Below are 19209 nucleotides of genomic sequence, written 5' to 3' on the forward strand. Positions count from 1 at the left end.
AAACAGGAGGGAAGAAGAAGAGTTACACGGTATTTATTTTTACGCTTGGCTTTCCCACGCCTTGACTATCTTACCTGGGTTTCCATGGCTGATACATTTATACGAAGGGCACTGACTGAAATTCACATGTGATACAGATTGTGTATTGTAATTTTATAGTTCCCTTTTTCAGACCTGGATTCCGTCCAACTGACACTGAACTAAGTGTAGGCAACGCGGTGCTGTCCTACATGTAAATCATGCTTAGGCCGGAAGTCGCAATCAGTAACTGTGTAATCCAATAATATCCCTGGTATAAAACTGCCGAAAAGTTGAAGAGGGTTTTTAAAACGTTTGAAAATGCGGCCAAATAAGTTTAAAATTACACCGCGGCTTCATCGTCATCCACGCCTTGGTTTGCAAACTGGGCCCTTTTGGATTTTATACTCTTGTTCATCTTGTTCCTATGACCAATCAGCTTGACTCCCAATTCTCTCAGATCGCTTTCTTCCAGTTTAGCAACCTTCTCAATGCTATCGATATTTGCCACTTTGAAAACTTCCACATAATTTTCCATATTTATGGAAATCAGCCACTCTTTGACGGACTCAAATCCTTGCGCGTCCTTTTTTACAAACCTGAAAGGACATAACACAGGTGGAATAAGGCCGCCAGTGGGGAAAAAAACTATTAAGGAGGCTCGAAAGGGTTATTTTAGCAGCGTGCGCGCGCGTAACCCACCCACACCATAACTAAAAGTATTGCCCAACAACTGAGTGACAAAGCTGTTTATAATTTGTCCACATGACCAGAAGCAACTTTTTGAAATATTTCATCATTTCACAAACAAAACAACAATGAAAAACTCTTACGAGCCTCCTTAAAACAACTTAAAGATGCTGCTAAAGAAGGTTACGTTAAAATGAAACCGAATTATAAAGATCCACGTGATCACAAAACAAAATGTTTCAAAATCTCGTCAATGAATCTAAATTATATATGTTTGCCGTTCCTTCCCTATATACCTCAATAAGAGTTCAACAACCTGTCACGCTCTATTGGTGAAAGCAATACGAAATCTTCAAGTGGTGGTCAGTCTTGATATCGTAAATAGGACACGTGTTTTTTTTATCTTTTATGAGCAGTAACCAGCAGGCAGCAGCAGTTACATTTTGGTGGCAAAATGAATGCAAATCTGCCTAATGCCTCACACCATTGGCCGGCCATGTGCACTCTTACGGAGAAGAGGGGTAATTTCATAAACATACACATGCGAAGGCCCTTAACTGAACTTGTATCAGTAAAATAATTCACTGTAGGCCTTGACTTTGCCAATTCGTTCTTGGCGAGGCCCCCATTGTGAATGAGGCTGGGAATCGACAATGTGAGGTCTGGAGATGCGAGATACGATCGGAAACCGTTCGGAACTCTAGCAAATTCTTGGTGCATGATCGGAAGCTCCGAAGAATTCCCAAATGTAACAGGTCATTGTGTAAAGGCAAGATATAACGTACTATGTGAAAATATGGTTCACCGGCGAGTTCCCGAACCCCAGTCTCCTACATTCGAGGTAGACGTGATAACCACCACACCACTGGCAAACCCCATAGTGAATATTCACTGCTGTCTGTTTCATGTCAAAAGGTCAAAACCTGTCAATCCGGTCTGCCACATCAAGGCATTGGCTTTCTGAAGGATCAACTGTGGATATAATTTCCTATGGTTTTAAATATGTAAATGAAGGCCTTTTAGTAGTGCTTCAGTGCGATAACGTTGTTTGATTTTCAAATAATATTTCGAATTTCATTTGTTCCACAAAAATTTACATTTTGGGACGCACTTTAGAAGTAATGAAGGTGAGATTCCCCACTCCACAAACTATGAAAAGATTGGTACGGGATCGTTCGGGTAGACTGGCCGACGAACAAGTACAATTTCTGTATTTATTCAGGGTATAGTAGCTCTTATTAAAGCTTATCATTAGCTTTCACCTAAAAGAGCATCTCCTACACAAACTGACTAATTCGTCGGCGCAATGTCCATCTGTCTCCAAAATCCTTTACTCGGACCAGTCTCTCCGCAGTTTCTAGCGGTGTGGTATAGGTATAGGAACTAGTAGGTCAGGAACAGACAGCAAGGAATATCCGTACAGCCATATCTTCACATATCTTGATCTGTCACTGTACTGACATGAAAGGGACAAAGTATGCAGACGTGTCTCCGGCGAACCATATTTAACAATTAGATTATGAGCTCGAGATTTCTATCGCGTGCGCCCTCATCAGCTATCACGCATAGAAATCGAGAGCGAATAATCTAATTGTTTTAGTATAAATCTACTAGTCGTTCAAAACTAAACAAGTAAATTATCTATATCCTCATCTCAGACACTTCGAAAACGCGGCGAAGCGGCCGCCATTTTGTTGAAAACCGCTACTCACTACAGGCTATCACAGAATAGATAGCGAGTAACATAGACAATCAGAGAACGACATTCGTGATAGAACACTAGTAGATTTATACTTATTTCACATAGTAAGTTATAGTATCTTGCTTCAATTTGCACGTCTATGTATTAGCAGTATAAGCTATCTCCAACTTACGAAGTTCCATGACGTGAGGACCGAGCGTTCAAAGAGTCTGGGGAACGAATGATTTCAGTTAGATGACAGACGATTTCAGCAAACGTTGGTCTTGTGTTTTTGTCAGATTCCCAGCATTCCATCATTAACTTGTGAACGACCTTTGGGCAGCCCTGACACGAAAACAAATTTAAAAAATACAGTAACGTTTGTGATAAAAAGACCACGTTTTAAGTTGTTAACACTGATAGGACATCTACGTTACCAACATCAATGCAAGTACCTTTCGATTTATAGAGGTACAAAGCTCGTTACAATAAATTAGTTAATCTTATAGCCTTTCAGAAATTTTAAAACATGCAGCTTGCTTAAGGTGATTCCGCTGAAAAAGAAGGAGTATTTAAAATTGTCTAAGACTTGGTCCAGTTCATGAGTAGGTTATGATCATTACAAAAATGCAATAAAAAATGGGGGTCACCGTGCTCGTTTTTGTGCAACCTGGATGGCTATTATAGTAAATAGATGACCCACGAGGTTTATATTAGGAACGCTAGTAATCAGAAAAGGAAACTATCATTTCTAGAAAAATTAATTTCTTGCATTAAAATATCGAAGCAGTTCGACAAAATTTACTTTAATCTTACACAACAATTTTAATTGATCTGGAATAAAGATTATGAGAGAAATTAAAGATTTTGCTGTGGGTGCACGTGAGCAGCACTACCTACTTTTTAAAGCATTCAAATAAAAATATCTCAAAGTAGAGTATTAAACTTTTCTTTAAATCGCGATATATAGTGGTCAACCGTATGACATTTAAATTGATGCATTCAAAAATGGGGGTCACCGTGCTCGTTTAGAAGAAAAGGACCATTTGTTTTCTTGCCGAGCTTAACCTCAAGGAAATCCCGTAATATTGTGCGCGCGCTAAATGACGCGAAAAATTATGCGCAGCAAGGATGCGCAATGCAATTCGATGGAATCACCTTAAGTATCTTTTAAGTGCTTTGAAATGTTTTTTTTTTTATTTCTTAGCAAATGGCGACGCGAAAGTTGTGACAAAATTGTTTTTGCTTTCGTTCCAATTTTGCGTTCCCGATTTTCAGCGAACAGAAATATTAAATCCCACTAATTTGCCTGCTATAAGGTGATGTCAGGTCCAACTGGGTCAATCCTTGATTTTCGATTGTATCAGAAGACAACATTTTGTATCTTCTTTTCACAGATATCAGCCTACTACAGTTTTTTGTACAATACTCAGCCTAAGATGCTTATTATCATGTTTATTGCATGCACATGGCGTACCTCAGGAGGTGGCAGTCGATAACCAGTGGTTACTCGGTCGATCACCTTGGAGAAAGAACAGTTATAGCAAATGATTCAAGAAAATGCAGCGCGAGAAAACAAAAAGCAAACGGATTGAAGGAACACTCAATGGATTCGGTGTTGTTTTGAATATATACTTAACAATTATTAATAATTAATTATTACCAATATAGTAATTAACAGTTATTCCACGAGTGCCCGTTGGATATGAGATGATAGATAGCCAACGAGGCGCGTAGCGCCAAGCTGGCTATAATCAACTCAAAACCAGCAAGCGCGAGTGGGATAATTGTTTTATTAAAAACAGCCAAGAAATGTTGCTAGATCTTGATGATTTCGGTTTGTAAGAACAACCAGAAGACAATTTAATGGTCTCTATTTCTCGGGCATGGTATAATGGCTCATATACCATGGCCACTAAGCCAATCAAATCACTTGAATTGGAATATACAATAATTATTAATACACTTGAAAATGTTATAGGTAAAAATTAAAAAATAGTAAAAAAAATCTCATCACCATAATCATGAATAGATTTCGATAAAATCTTGGATGAAGCAAGTACGACACTAAGTATGACAGCCTAGTGTCAGGATCGATATAATTTACATTTCACCTTGAGCATACTCGAAAATAAACGTTCTTGGTCAGTGTATTTGCATTTGTTTTCGTTTTGTGTTTTTGCTTTGTTGTTGCTGCTGTTGCTTTAACAACACTCTTTCTGCTGTTAGATCAGTCAAAAAGGCCTAGAATGTAATAGTTTAGTACTACTAGAACATTGCCATCCAAGTTTTCTTGTCTGACAGACTGCACCAGATCTAAAACTGAGTTTGTTGTTGAAGTCTCATCCCTGCATCTTGTAACAATGTTCCCTCAGAGAAGAGACTTTGGTCCATAATTTCTGCTTTAGAACACCCTCCATATTGAATTGGAATTAGGAAATGTCGGGTCCTGAGAAGAGGGGAACGCCGCAGTACACAGCGGAATACCCCTCGGAGTAAGGACAAGGACTAACAACAAACTCAGTCCAGCCTCGTCCCCGGCTTGTCTTTGACGTACGGTCAAACGCGACTTCGCCATTTGAGCTGATCCCATCGAGTTCAGTCCTAAACCTCAGACAGGCAGCTCGACTCGCTCGATAAGCGCGATTGCTCCTAGCAACGGGGCTGGACTGAACCCAAGGGCAGCATTGGTGGGAAGCGAGTACTTTCACTACTGCACCACCCCTGTTTTCAACGAATGTGGTTTTATCTGCAAAGACGTTCGACGTAAATGGATTATTATACTTACATCTCGGTTGTTCCAATCCCAGTAGGGTCTATCACTGAACGACATGATCTCCCAAAGAAGGATGCCATAACTCCATACATCACTGGCCGAGCTGAATGTGCGATTTTGCAGTGCTTCTGGGGCGGTCCACGGGACAGGAATTTTACCTCCCTTTACAAAGTAGTAGCATAACCAGAGAATTTTAAATTAAGCGGCGTGGAAGCAAATCATTGTTTTCAAGTTTGTTTTGGAATCACGAAACCAAAACCAAAACCGATTGCAGGCCTGACACTACGACAAAGGGCAATTTATTTGGGCCTATATTTTAACTAGTACCAATAGTCTTCTTCAGGGCCAGAGTTACAATAACAGGTGTACATGACATAGGGCATATAACGGTTAATGTGATGTCATGTCAAATCATGTCATACCATGTACTGTCATGTACCGTCATGTCATGTTATCGTGTCCTGCTTTGTCATGCTGCGCTATACTGCGTTTGTGTCGTACGTGTGTTGTTGAGTTGCGTCTCGTTGTGTTCTGTTATATTTCGGAAAGAACAGTAACGGAATATACCTGGGTCTCATACTCTGAATCTGGATTGTCATTTGCCAGCTCCCTTGAAAGACCAAAGTCAGATACTTTGCATGACATGTTCTCACCAACGAGAATGTTACGAGCAGCGAGGTCCTGGGAATTCAAACGTTTTCAAGTAAGATTTATTAAGTATTCAGGAAAGCGATTGTCACCACTGCAATCTGAGTTCTTCCTAGTTCACATTCATTCAAGATAATCACTGCATTTCAGTGACAATTAACTAATGTCCACTTCATCTAAACTATCATAAGATTGTACAGCTGTCCTTTCACAAAATCATGATCAAAACCACGTTTTCTATATAAATGCCAGTAAAGAAATATCAAATTCATCGCATCTTATGAGATACGGATGATTACCAGCACACATGGGTAACTTTACGGCTACAGTTGATAAGTGCCATTTTATTTTAATTTACTGCCTAATAAAAACTCACGGCATACCCGATGAATGAAATTTTTCTCTGAAAGATAGACCATCCCACACGCCACACCTCTTGCCATTCCTACTAGCTGAAGGTTCGTCAACTGACCATCACGCGTCTACGAAAAAGAAACAAAAGAAAAGACAAATTTCTTTCAATTCATCGGATGAAAGTTCCTATTGTTAAAGAGAGTGACATCCATCTCCTGGTCAACGGTTAAGAGAAAATGCCTTAAGTAGTTACCTTCAAAAAGGAATCCAAGGATCCACTTTCCAAGAATTCTGTGAGGATCATCATCGGCGTAGCTACAATTAAAAGGATATGTATAATTGTTATGGCATACAACTGGCGTTGAAATGGGTGAAAGGAATTCCTCCAAATATACTGAGAGCTTGCGTTTCCGCACCACGAGCTGTCTGTGCACGTTGTCATAGAACAAAACATGATCAGTCACTTGAATCCTTACTTACTCTATATCAAGACGCATGTAGGATTTGTTTACTTTGTTTTGTTTTTGTGCGTTTAGTTTGACTACTCTTGCATGATGTCTTCCGTCCTTCTTCGTAACGGTTTGATTGCCATATACATCGTAATAGAGAGCTAATACGGTCATGTAGTACATGTAATATGTTTTCTAAGTTTTTCTGATCTGTAACTTAACTTTAGTTAGCGGTCTTATCTTCCTATTCCTGTAAAGTAACGTAATAATTCTTTCTTGTACCTTCGAAAATGCCAGCTTGTGTTACTGCTTACAAAATCGAAACAGGACGAATTAAGAAGGAGAAGAACAAGAACGACAATGAAATCTTTATGAAAATTTATGTTTTTGCTTTAAAACTAGACAATGAAACCAAAATTTACGTACTTTTTGTGACCACTCCAACAAGCCTGATGACATTTGGATGATTAAACTGGGCCACGATGGACGCCTCGGATAGAAAATCCCTTTGGCTCTTCTCACTTGAACCAGGCTGTAGTTGAAAAAGCAGAGGAACAAAGAACAATATTTTCATTGGCTCTTTGCCTTGTACGGTGTCCCTTTACCCTACTAGGGGTAACGCTGGCAGTGGGAAATTCCTGGGTTCACTTATAATTATCACTGCAATATACACTGCAGAGTTTATTATCTGATCTTTCATTGGTGTTATTAGTGCTAGCAACACAACATTCATTTTATCTGAGCAAGGTTTATGAAAAAATCAGATGAAAATACCCTCAACACTTTGACTGCAACGACATCTTTACTTCCTTGAGTCTTCAATGTTCCTTTGTAGACATCCGCAAATTCCCCTAAAGTTAAGAATGAGAATTACTGGATAAGAAAACAGAAATGAGTAGAAAGCCGCCATAATCGCCAATAAAATAAAAGACAAATGTTTTTTTAGTTTGAAACTCGACAGTCCTTACCCTGTCCAATGATTCCCTCCAATTTGACTTTGTTTCTTTCTATTTCGGCAGTAAATGTTGACAGTATCTCCGTGAGATCGCTGTAATTTGAAGGGTCCATATATCGACGCTGATCCAACTCACCTCCTGTTAAAGGTGAAGAGAGGAGCTTTAATTTCAAAGCAAGACAGAAGTGTTAAAAACCTTCTTCGCAGATTTAAAGTGCAGATCGTTGACACGTACTGTCCATTGTCCAAGGACGAGAAGAATATGTTTCCCTTGTTTTTTTTTCTTGAATTTTAACTTATTACATCATTTAACAATACCAAAGGTCATCATGATACAGCGCATCTCTGTATATTGTACACTAGGATCCTTGTGATCTTGTGAAATCCAAGCAATTGGTCAAGCTATGAATTTTATGACCACACTATTATCCTGGGTAAAACATTGTATTTATATTTATTAATTTACTTGCTGAGAACGAAGACAACCTTACCATGCTCGATACAACGCATATAATCTCTTTCTGCGTTCCTTTTCCTACAATAAAAGTAATTAAATTAATTTTAGATATCTAGCTGAGCTGCTGATGTATCATTGAAGCGGTGAAATCTGTAGGTCGATAAAAAGTTTCTCAACAGGTTTCTCTAATTAAGATTGCGGGTGTCACGATCTTATTTGTCTTGGATCTTGTAGTTAGCCACACAGGCAGGTAGCTAGGTAGGTAGCTAGGTATGTAGGTATGTGGGTAGGTAGGTAGGTAGGTAGGTATAGGTAGGTAGTTAGGCAGGTAGCTAGGTAGGTAGCTGGGTATGTAGGTAGGTAGGTAGGTAGCTAGCTAGCTAGCTAGCTAGGTATGTAGGTAGGTAGGTTGGTTGGATACAAAACAGCGGCTTTAGTAACAGAGAAAATAAATTTTAGATTTAAGGGTGGGCAGGCTGACTAGTAGGTACATGCTGGTCAAAACGTCGAGAGCAGACAATAGATGATATGTCAGTTTCTGAGCCTCGATCCCACGCCCCTTTATCGGAGTTAATAGTGGATTGGCTGGTGGCCTAGTACAGTGTGAAGAAATTGTAAAGAAGTTTTGGAAATGTAGATCGTTAAGTGTACTAAACTCACCTTCTACGCAACATGAAGACGACAATAATAATTACGACAAGAATTATGAGCAGCAGAGCTCCACCACCACCAGCAGCAACAGGGATTGTTAACTTATCTGAGGTGCCACCTAAACAAAATCAATCAATCAATCAATCAATCAATCAATCAATCAATCAATCAGTCAGTCATTCAATTTTTTATCAGTCAATCCATCCATCCATCCATCCATCGGTCAATCAATTTAGCAACCATGCAGTCAATGAATTTTCTCGCAAACGATACAGTCATATTAGCTTACTCGATCAACTTTTTTATCTGAGAATATTCTAGCCATTTATTCAACCAATTAACTTTAGTAAACAAATACCATGCAAACCATCCCGAACTGTAAACTTCTTAACGCCAGGAGGTCCCTTCCCGTAGCTGTTCACTGCATATACCTGAAAATGCCAGAAGACTCACTAAATCAAGTCGATTCCGTAAAAGAGACAGAATAAATAAATAATAAATAGACAAATAAATGAATAAACTTCTACAGAGTCGACAAAAAAATATTGACTGACACGTACTTGAAATTCATACGTTCTTCCCTTATTAAGATCCTCAAAATTTTGTTTCATTTCCTTTGTTGTAACATTCATCATATCTGCAGAGTCATCCTTTGCTGTGTACACAACGTGGTAGTTTTTAATGATGCCATTCTTGTCTTGTAGTATCCATGACACATAGACAGTAGCTTTCACTTGTTCAATAGACACTTCTGGTTTACCAGGAACTATGGTGTAAAATAACAAATCAGATAACTTGTGCAGCTAGATCAACTTATACAATTGACTGATGCATTAATTTAAAAGTGTAAACATGATATTAAAAGATAAAAGTATTTTCAATAAATTAATATCTTCGTTAAGAAATTGCCTATTTGAGATTATACTGTGCTTAAAACTTACTTGTTCCCACAGTTAAGAATGTTATTGTCGCGAAGTTCCTGCCAACGTTGAACTTCCTTTCGGCCACCTGACTCACTCTATTCTGAGTATATATATTGAACGTGTAACTGACGAACAATGAAAGATTTGTGACTATAATTTGAGTCTCGTTTACTTGAGCAGATGGCGTGTAACTGACATCATTCGCGCAGACGTCCTCGACACAATTGTCGTCACCAGTGTTACAAGGCTTACGACAAATTACGTGGTAAAACAAGTAAGTTGATTTGCCCGTTATCGCAGGAGGCTGCCATTTTATTTCCGCAGCACTTTGATTAACAAATGTGGTGTGAACATTCCTTGGGGCAGTTGGCAATTCTAGAAAGTAAATGAAATTAATAGATGAAATAATAATAATAATAATAATAATAATAATAATAATAATAATAATAATAATAATAATAATAATAATAATAATAATGCGAACTTCACGTGAATCAGACTGTTATTCACGTTTTTATGTTATTCAGAACGTGACTCTGTGTCAGTGTACACAACGTATACGGATATGGGGAGAGGGACTGATGTAGAAGGACGCCGGCGATGCCGATGTATAACGACTGGGTAATAAACAGTATACGTTTGCTTCTCTGACAGCCTCTATTATATGATTACTGGGTTGCCTTATTCACTACAAAGGCGTGAAGAAAGAATCGCCTCTCACTCTAAACTTAATTCTATTAGTCATACGACTTTTCTCACCGATGAAGAATATCAATATGACCAATCAAAAGCTTACGATATTTTTTACTGGTAGAAAAAAATCGTATCGCGTTTAGTTTCCCGCCTCTCGTTAGGGTTAGTGGCAAGTCCACTTTTTGTGGTGTTTAAAAACCTTTCTTAAACCGGTCTTTATACCTGAGATTGAATCTCGGAAAATTTTTTTCAGATCGATATTTTTTTTTACAGAAAACTAACATCACGGCTAATAAAGATGAAATGAAATTCAAGCGAATGCACATAACAGAAATAAACGATTAAAAACGACCTACCAGTGCAGTTTAATCCGTTTCCTTCATTGTAAGTTCCACGTGAACATTCTACATATCATAGCATGAAGGAAAAAAGCAAACACTTTCAGGCTGAGGCACAACAAACGTAATGTTCAGATTTTCTCACCAAATTTAAGCTATTGCCGTTAAACTTTAGTGAAGCAATGTAAATGGGTGAGTATCAAGTGGTATTTTAGTATGTTAACATATAGTAAGACAGACACTGATATTTTTCTCCGAGAAAGGAAACAAACCATCCGGGCCGGCTTGAATTGGTCAGCTAAGACTTTCACAAAATGGAAAATTTAAAGGGACGAAAAACGACGTTTAGAAGGTAAAATGACACCAGCTACGATTTCCAGAAAGTCGACGGCAACTTGTAAGCTAGCGGGTTTTATTTCTGGTTAAGAATCCGAACAGATGAAACTCTCGAGAAGGAAAGTTTGCGGTGACGTTTACAGACGCTTCGACGAGCTGAGGGAAAGTCACCATGACAGTCCAATGGATTGTTTAACAGTCCTTCTCAGGACAAGAATTACCCGGATGATCATAATTTACCGTAATGATTCAATTTAGCGATCTCGTTCCAATAAGCGCACCCCCCCCCCCTCGAATGTTTTGTTGTTGTTGTTGTTGTTGTTGTTAATAAGCGCCCCTATTGCCTGAGCACCCTCGTTCCAATAACCGCCCCTATTCTGTTTCAGTGATAGCACTGTTAGAGTACATGTACTTCGAGATCAACCGCTCTTCTTCTTTTAATTGCTCACATAAAGCCTCTTTACAAAAAGAGTAGTCTTCGAATCGGACATGGAAGATGCTGCACCAGAAAGCTCTGTTATATTGATGTACCTACTTATGATATGACTGTTCGGTTCAAACCACTTGCAGTAAGATGAAATTGAGTTGGTTTACACAAAATAGCATCGTTTTAAAGGCTTGTAAACGAGCGAGGGAGCCAATGAACAACATTTTATACTACACGTATTGTTCAAAAATGTTTTCTCGTTGGTGCCCATGAATGGAACTATTGTGAAAATCCTTTCCACAAGTATACTTTTAATTCTGAGCCACTATCTATTGGTATAAAAGTCCTAGAAGACGGCAGGTAAGGCAGCTTTCTTTCGATACATAAATAAACAAACCTAAACACACCTTTGCATATTCCTCCTTTGTTCTCCGTATTTTCCTTACAGATACATCTTCCTTCAAGTAGACTTGTATTCCACTCACCACTGCTTTCACAAAAAACAATCATACTTCTCTGCACGGCTTGGACGGAGTCTGTAGCGCAAGTCCCTTCGACTGGAATTGATTGCAGGTTTCTTAATGGAGGCATTGTTTGCGGGAGAGAGACCAAGCTCTCGCTAAGAGTTTTTTCTGCACAGACACCATAAGAAACTTTCACGGAATACAATCTTCTACAACCACCTTGGTCGCGAAATCCCAGCACAATAAATTTGCTGTTTACCTCAAGAGGTATCTTTAATATTGAGGGGTCTCTTTGATGACGGTTGATAGTGCCAAATCTTCTATATGAGCTATAGCTGGTAACTGGGTCCGGTATTTTGCCCTTAATGACACTTGTGTTTGATTCCCAGACATAAGCAGAAAACGATTCGTTGCAAAAGTGGTGCGGTGGCTGGCACCGCCTTGAAAAGTACTTGACAGTGACATCCAGTCTTTTTCCTTTTCCAACTGGTATGATCTCACTTCGTAACCAGTTGTTTTGTTTGCTGCTAGAAGCTAAATTGCACAATAGATAATAATTCCTCGCTGAGCGTGGGTGTTTCCACTAAAAGAAAAAAAGATAAACATTTAAACAACAACAATAATTCATTTCCACAATGACCCTGCATTTGACCTATTTACATTGTACGGGTAAAAAGGAAAAATACCATAATACCGGCAGGTCATGGTCCTCATTTAATTTCAGATAAAAATTTAGTAAAATGACGGCAAAAGCCTCAAAGCTTATGGGTGTTTGTTCCATGAAAAAAAAAAAAGAGTACAGAAAGAAAAAGGAAATAATTTCAAGGGTTCACGTTGCATTCCGTCTAACTGGCCAGTTTCACCCTATCCAGACCGGGGAGTGGGGCGGAATCTGCCACTGCCTCATATGAACCGTCTCTGCAAGCTGTTTAGGTCAAAAACAAAGCATCTTACAAAACGGACCAAACATTGCCCCTCATGACAGGTGAAGGGAAAGTTAGGGCTGAAGAAAAGGGTTCATCCCTTATGGTAAAGTGTCTTGCAAACTGTTTGTCTTTTCTTGAGATTTGCTGGGACAAGACCATTACACTGACAGGATATTTTGAAGAAAGTAACAACTGGAAAGACGGTAAGCTGAAAAGAGAAACTAACCCCTTCAGACTTGATTGGAATCCGGTCCCAGGTCCAAACACAAGAGTCACAGTCCGGTGTTTGCATCAGCAGCACTTCGTCTGATGACGCCAAAGTTATGAATGTCAAGGAAGTGCAGATAGAGATCCACAAACGTTCCATACAGATGGCTGGAATTACAAAAAAACATATAGTTCAAAAAAATAAATAATAAAATAAATAAATAAAGAAGAAGAAGAAGAAGAAGAAGAAGAAGAAGAAGAAGAAGAAGAAGAAGAAGAAGAAGAAGAAGAAGAAGAAGAAGAAGAAGAAGAAGAAGAAGAAGAAGAAGAAGAAGAAGAAGAAGAAGAAGAAGATATTAACTGCGCAAGGAAGTAAAGGGATTTTTTATCATTTAGGCCTCATCCACACGCCGCTCCACTCATGTGCCGAACCTAATTGATGAATTAAGTCCGGCAAAAGAGCGGCGTCTGAATCAGTTTGGTATGGCAGTTTTAATTTGGTGCGGCAACTCGTTGAGTTCGACAGGGCCTGACGCATTATGCGACACTGGAGCGGCAGCTGATTCAGACGCCGCTCCTCTCATGTGCCGAACCTAATGCATAAATTACCCATTGTTTGCCGGCGATTGTGATTGGCTCAAAGCTCCATACCATGACAAGTCACACATGCAGTTTTAACCGCGAAGTAAGTAAAAGCGTGACTGTCGCTTGATTCTCTCGAGTCTTGTCTTTTGGCTTTCAATTCGCTTGGCTTTGTGATTTATTAAGAGAGAATTGCTTTGCCATAAATCTGCTTAACCTGCTGTTTCCATCCTGACTCGAAATCGGAAGAATTTAAAGCTAAAACTATATCGGAAGAAGTCATTGAAAATCACCGATAAAGTTTAGTTTCTCTTATTGTATTGTTATTTAGCGATAACTAAACCAGATCAGCTACATGTTTGTACAGAATTCCTGACTTCCCGTTTGGGTGAAAATTGTTTACTTCTTTTCTGCAAGGTTTGAGGAATTAATTGCGGCAGAGAGTACGCTGTCTTAATCAGTCGTCACTCCAAAGTCGCTCGAGAGTCAACTTTAATGAATTAGATTCGGCACATGAGTGGAGCGGCGTCTGGAGCAGGCCTATCTTATACCCTTCGAAGCAGCTTAAAAAAATGGAAGAGCTTCAAGCAGTTATCCGGAGTGGATATAAATTATCGTTCCAAATAAAGCCAAAAATACATTGCAGTATCCAGTCGGTTGTAGCTTAAACAAGTAAAAAAAAAAAAATAGCTTCATTAGGTTACTCTAAAAACTAAATAACCCTTACGTTATAACCTTTTAGGCAGCCGCTTTGGATGGCGATGGATGTAATTCCTACAGCTTATCGTACAAGAAACCATTAACCGCTGATATGTAATCGAAAAGGCACCACAATGTAGAGGTTTCTATATTTTATATTAGGTTTCTTTTCTTCGGTTAGAACTCTATAGTATCAAGAATCATGGTATTACTGTATGGGAAATTCTTATTCGTGAGCTGGAAAAAGGCCTTGGCCACAAGAAAGGTTGTTGAAATAGATAGCTATAATATTCGAAATGTATACAACCAAGTTTACAAAAGGTGAAATATTTGGGTATTGTTCCGTAATAGTCGGAGGATGACCGACTGAGAACAGCGAATACTTAAATGACAAAGTTAGGGCAGGGAAGAAAATCCATCCGTTATGATTGATGCATTATTTTTGACTCTGCAACACTTGTCTTCTCCAATGTTACGCCTTTGGAGGCTCCGATTAAGTGAGTTGGTTTTTAAGTTGTTTTGACGCTAACCGCTCAGTTTTGCAGTGACGATGCCTCCCAAGTTTAACTTTGTGCGGGACAAATCATAAAATGTTTCGTACTTTCTTTCTACGATAACCTTCTTTCGTTCTTTCCAGAGGTTTACTTACATATCATTTTAAACTGAGACATTTTTCTGCTTTTAATTGGTAGGAAAAGCCCTGAGAAGTAGCCGTTGTATCGTTTCGAATACAGAATAATCAACAGTATAATTCCCATTGCCGGATTGAGACCTGTTTCAAACGTCGTACTACTGCCGTGCCGAACTAACATGATCCAGATGGAAAGGGGTTTGAAACCAAGTCGTGCCACTGCCGTGTAAAATCCTTGCCGACCTCAGTTCAAAACTTTTGAATACCATGCAACTACATTACAACTCTCGGTTCGTTTAAATTCCCATCTTGAATTTATTCGAACAATCGGATTAGCAGGACACTAGCGCAATGTTTGCAACGGGCCTAACACAAGGGACTTTAAGATACGGCGACTACGGACTACGGACTACGGACGAGACGAAAATTAGGACTGGGACGGGACAAGTGTGCTCTCGCTTCCCACCGTCGTAAGCTGGCGACGGTGTGTAGGCGAGGAATTTCACGTACTGCGATCAAGGTGAGTACAGAGTTATAAATTATTGTATGAGAAAAGAAAATTTTCGTTAGAATATGGTCTGAGGGCTTGATGCTATCTATCACGAACACGAAAAAGCACATATTTAGCAATTTCAAGCGCTTTTGAACTCCAAAAAGCGAAAAATTTACGGCTAAGTCGTGTTTACTGATTTTGACCGCCAATTTGTTTTTACTTTTATTTACATGAGAAACAAAACTTACAAAAACTTGCATTTTGTAGACAAAAATGACTTCTCCCCAAGTGGAAATGTAAGTAAACAGCCTTTTTATCTTTGTACCGAAGTATTTGCAAGGAAATTATGATTGAAGTATTATCTAACCTGTCTATAAACGTGTGCATTAAATTTTGACTTGCAGCGTCTACAGAGTTGCACAGCAGACAACGAGAAACCATGGCTAGTGTAAATCCAGTCTAATACAACGCTGTAGATCATGCAAAGCTCGGGAACAGGACGAGGAAAGCGATAGATGAGATCGAAGTGTCTGCACGGACATGCTAGGCGTTTTAGCAGGAGACACAAACCACCTATTCCACTACACACAGTTCCTTGGGAGCACCTGAACTGTGGAGGAACCCCAAGAAGCTCGGCTAAACGAGGAAGATCTTCCTTGTTCACTCTGAACTCAGTTAAACATTCACTTGAGTCAAAGGAGTCGAGACAAAAACAATCGTACTCCCAGTATGGATATGATGGATTACTGACTTGTGGGCATCAAACAGAAGTACGAATTCTTCTTCGTCGATTATTTCGTCCACTAAAGAGTAAACCAGGGCATTTCGAACCTTTTCAAAAGACATTCTGGACGCAAAATATGAAAAAGTAAGCGAGTTTTTTTTCTTGAGTTTACTTCGCGCTTTGTTCGTAGTCCGGTGTCTGTAGTCTGCGATCTTAACTTCGTATTTTCGCGCCACTGTTGTGTATTCGGCCCAGTCCTCCATAGTAAGAAAACCTTGCGTCCAACCGTAGTCTGTAGTCCGTAGTCACCGTATCTTAAAGTCCCTACAATTCACATCGATCACCCCATGGTCGCTGGTGGTGCCAGACAGGATATGACCCTGAAAACGAGGGAAGCCGGATACGATATCAGGAGCTTTGAAGAATTTATGAGCTTTACCAATCCCTCGAATCTTCACGTTTTCTCCACGCCTCATACTAAGACAGACATTATTCAATATCGCCGATCAAGAAAGGAAACAGAACAACTTCGGCCATTTCCACGTTAATTTGAAACACTTTTATCGATTAAAGCGAGGTCTGAAGCAAAATCATTTCAATCTGTGAAAATTAGTTTCATTAACACGTGAAATAAAAATAATTTTCGAACGATAGGCTAGGACAAGTAGCGATGTCTTCAAGCGCCCCTCTTTCAATAGGCACACTTGATGCCATAAAACCAAAACAACCGAAATTACAATAACTGACTGATAATGCAATTCGTAAGAGGCAACCGCTACGGAAGACGTTGAATAGCATGATTTGCCGACAAATAAACGGAAGGTTTTTCTGTTCGTTCACAGGCAAATGAATTGAATTTAATTGTATTGTGGGAGAAAACTGTCAAGTGTGACTTTACTGTGACTTTTGTAAGCGGGTCGTTTTTCGGCGTCGAATTTACCCATAGCCATGAGTTCCTCCTGGTCCAACTCAGATAACTGTCAAGAGTAAGTTTACGCAACAGGACGTCTGGAGTTGCGAGCCGGAAAATTTTTGTCATGTGACCATCGAGACAGCAGCGTTGATATGATTCCTGATTGTTGTTTGCCTACCTCATGATATTATTTTTATATGCTAATGTCGCTAAAGATCAGAAGACGACGGTGCATTCGAGAATTGCATCAGAATGTGAGCAAAAACCCAACGGGGGCATGTTTGTTTCCTTGTACATTTTGTATCGCAACATCCTCTTGGATGAACATTGTCACTGCTGTATATACTGGATTGTGACTTTTCCAGTGTGAGGGAGAGGGAATTGACAAGGCATTAATTAAGGCCACAAGACATCAACATTGCTCCAGTTAATCAGCGCAAGCCTTGTGGATTCCAACAATCCTGTCGAGCTAAGTTTAATTTAACTAGCAGATGATGATAAGATTAAAGAGAACGCTTTTTAGCTGGAGGTAGCTATACGGTTCAAGATGGCATCGTTACCTCCTAGCGAAACTTATTCTATATCTTTGTTGCGTCATGACAAAACAGACGGGAACTTACTGAGCTAAATTCCATACAGGCGATAGTCATTGACCAAAGAAATGTTCTTCTAGTGAGACAACGGGTTTTAGAGTTATAACTCGCTCACCTAACACTTATCCTCAAAGGATGTGACCGAAAACGTATCACTTCCGCGAGCCATGCAACAGCAGCCATAATACCTACATAACGGAATGTTTGTTCTATTCAACACTTATCAGTTCAAACCTATGCCAAGACGTCTCTCCCGCCTATAACATTTGCTTCCTATCTTAAACAGGTGAATGGGATGAAGTAAAGACGGTTCGTTGTGAAAGAACGAGGGCTGATATTGTTGAGCATTGAGATTATAAAGCGCTTTTATCGTCAGTGAGAGAATTATAAACAGCTTTATGCAAAATTGGTTTGTTTTACACGGCAGATATAACAAAACTATTAGTACCAAAATTACTTGACGCAATTATCACCATTGTACTTTCAGCCATGACTTTTGGTCGACAAACTGGTAAAATGGTCCTGTATGCACTGACTGACAAGCTCAACAGAAGCCAACAACACAAAGTCTGCTTCACTGATAAACATGCCAGACGAGCCTTCCATGTGTATAAAGAAAGCCGTTCGAATTTTTGTAAACGTATCGTATCAGTTTGAACCGAGTCTTACCTCTCTCTGGTCTGCTGCTTGCAAAACTTCCTATGCCAGTCTCCCTTAGCTTAAATCAGACAGATTACTTGAAAGTAAAGGTCTCCGACTAATCCAGTGTCGTGGGAGTAACTTATTTATAGACACAGATTGTGCCCTTGCATGCTTATTACACGGTTCAGTAATGTTACAAAATTGACCGTAATAAATATGCTGAAAAGGAAGACGATGCATAATAAGGTATCCTACTCGTAGTCACGCAACGTTAATGTGGGGTGGGGGATTCTGGCAGCGCGCCACCAAACGTTGATAAATTTAGCTGGGCGCAATTTGTCGTGGTATGTCAATGTACATTGAATTTATTACATGGCAAGCAAATTTCGAATTTCGGTAAACGTCTCTTAGCAATGTAAGCCGAGTCTTAACTCTTCATGGTCTCCCATTTGCAAAACTTCGGACGCCATCACGTCGTCCCATGAAGTAAAAATCTCCGACTATATACAGTGCCGTGGGAATAATTGGGTTTTATAGACGCAAATTGTACCCTTGTATGCTTATTACACGGTTCAGTGATGCTGCAAAATTGACCGTAATAAATATGCTGAAAAGGAAGACGATGCATAATAACGTCCTACTGCTGGTCACGTAACGTTAACGAGGGAGCGGGGATTCTGGCAGCGCGCAACCAAACTTTGTTTAATTTAGCTGGGAACAATTTGTCGTGGAACGTCAATGCTTATTAAAATTTGTTGTTTCCACGGCAAGCAAATTTCTAATTTCGTATCAATCTGAACCGAGTCTTAACTCTTTCTGCTATGCTGTTTGCAAAACTTCGCCGAAGTAGTTAGCCGGTCTCGTTAAGCCCTTTAATACATCAGATAACTCGGAAAGTAAAAATCTCCGACTCATACAGTATCGTGGGAGTATTTCGAT

General features: G+C 39.4%; 1 protein-coding gene and 1 long non-coding RNA gene across 2 annotated transcripts; one reads left to right on the forward strand and one right to left on the reverse strand.

Annotated features, from left to right (window-relative positions):
* Positions 1-17: 17 nt before the first annotated feature.
* On the reverse strand, positions 18-18503 carry LOC146488713 (ephrin type-B receptor 2-like). Its single transcript, XM_085113041.1, has 19 exons — positions 18298-18503; positions 13013-13161; positions 11804-12443; positions 10652-10699; positions 9621-9977; positions 9240-9445; positions 9038-9110; positions 8689-8797; positions 8063-8106; positions 7585-7710; positions 7391-7467; positions 7043-7148; positions 6421-6482; positions 6197-6295; positions 5733-5846; positions 5178-5327; positions 3867-3911; positions 2583-2734; positions 18-617 (listed from the first exon to the last, which is right to left on the reverse strand). Exons 2-19 carry the CDS (start codon positions 13151-13153, stop codon positions 362-364), a joined length of 2805 nt encoding a protein of 934 aa, XP_084969167.1. The 5' UTR covers positions 13154-13161; positions 18298-18503; the 3' UTR covers positions 18-361.
* Positions 15362-16137, forward strand: LOC146488714 (uncharacterized). Its single transcript, XR_014865299.1, has 3 exons — positions 15362-15425; positions 15666-15694; positions 15803-16137. It is a non-coding gene; the product is annotated as an uncharacterized LOC146488714 (long non-coding RNA).
* Positions 18504-19209: the final 706 nt, after the last annotated feature.

This window comes from Pavona decussata, unplaced genomic scaffold (assembly GCF_977016875.1).
Source record: "Pavona decussata unplaced genomic scaffold, jaPavDecu1.1 SCAFFOLD_8, whole genome shotgun sequence".
In the NCBI taxonomy this organism is placed as follows: Eukaryota; Metazoa; Cnidaria; class Anthozoa; order Scleractinia; family Agariciidae; genus Pavona; species Pavona decussata.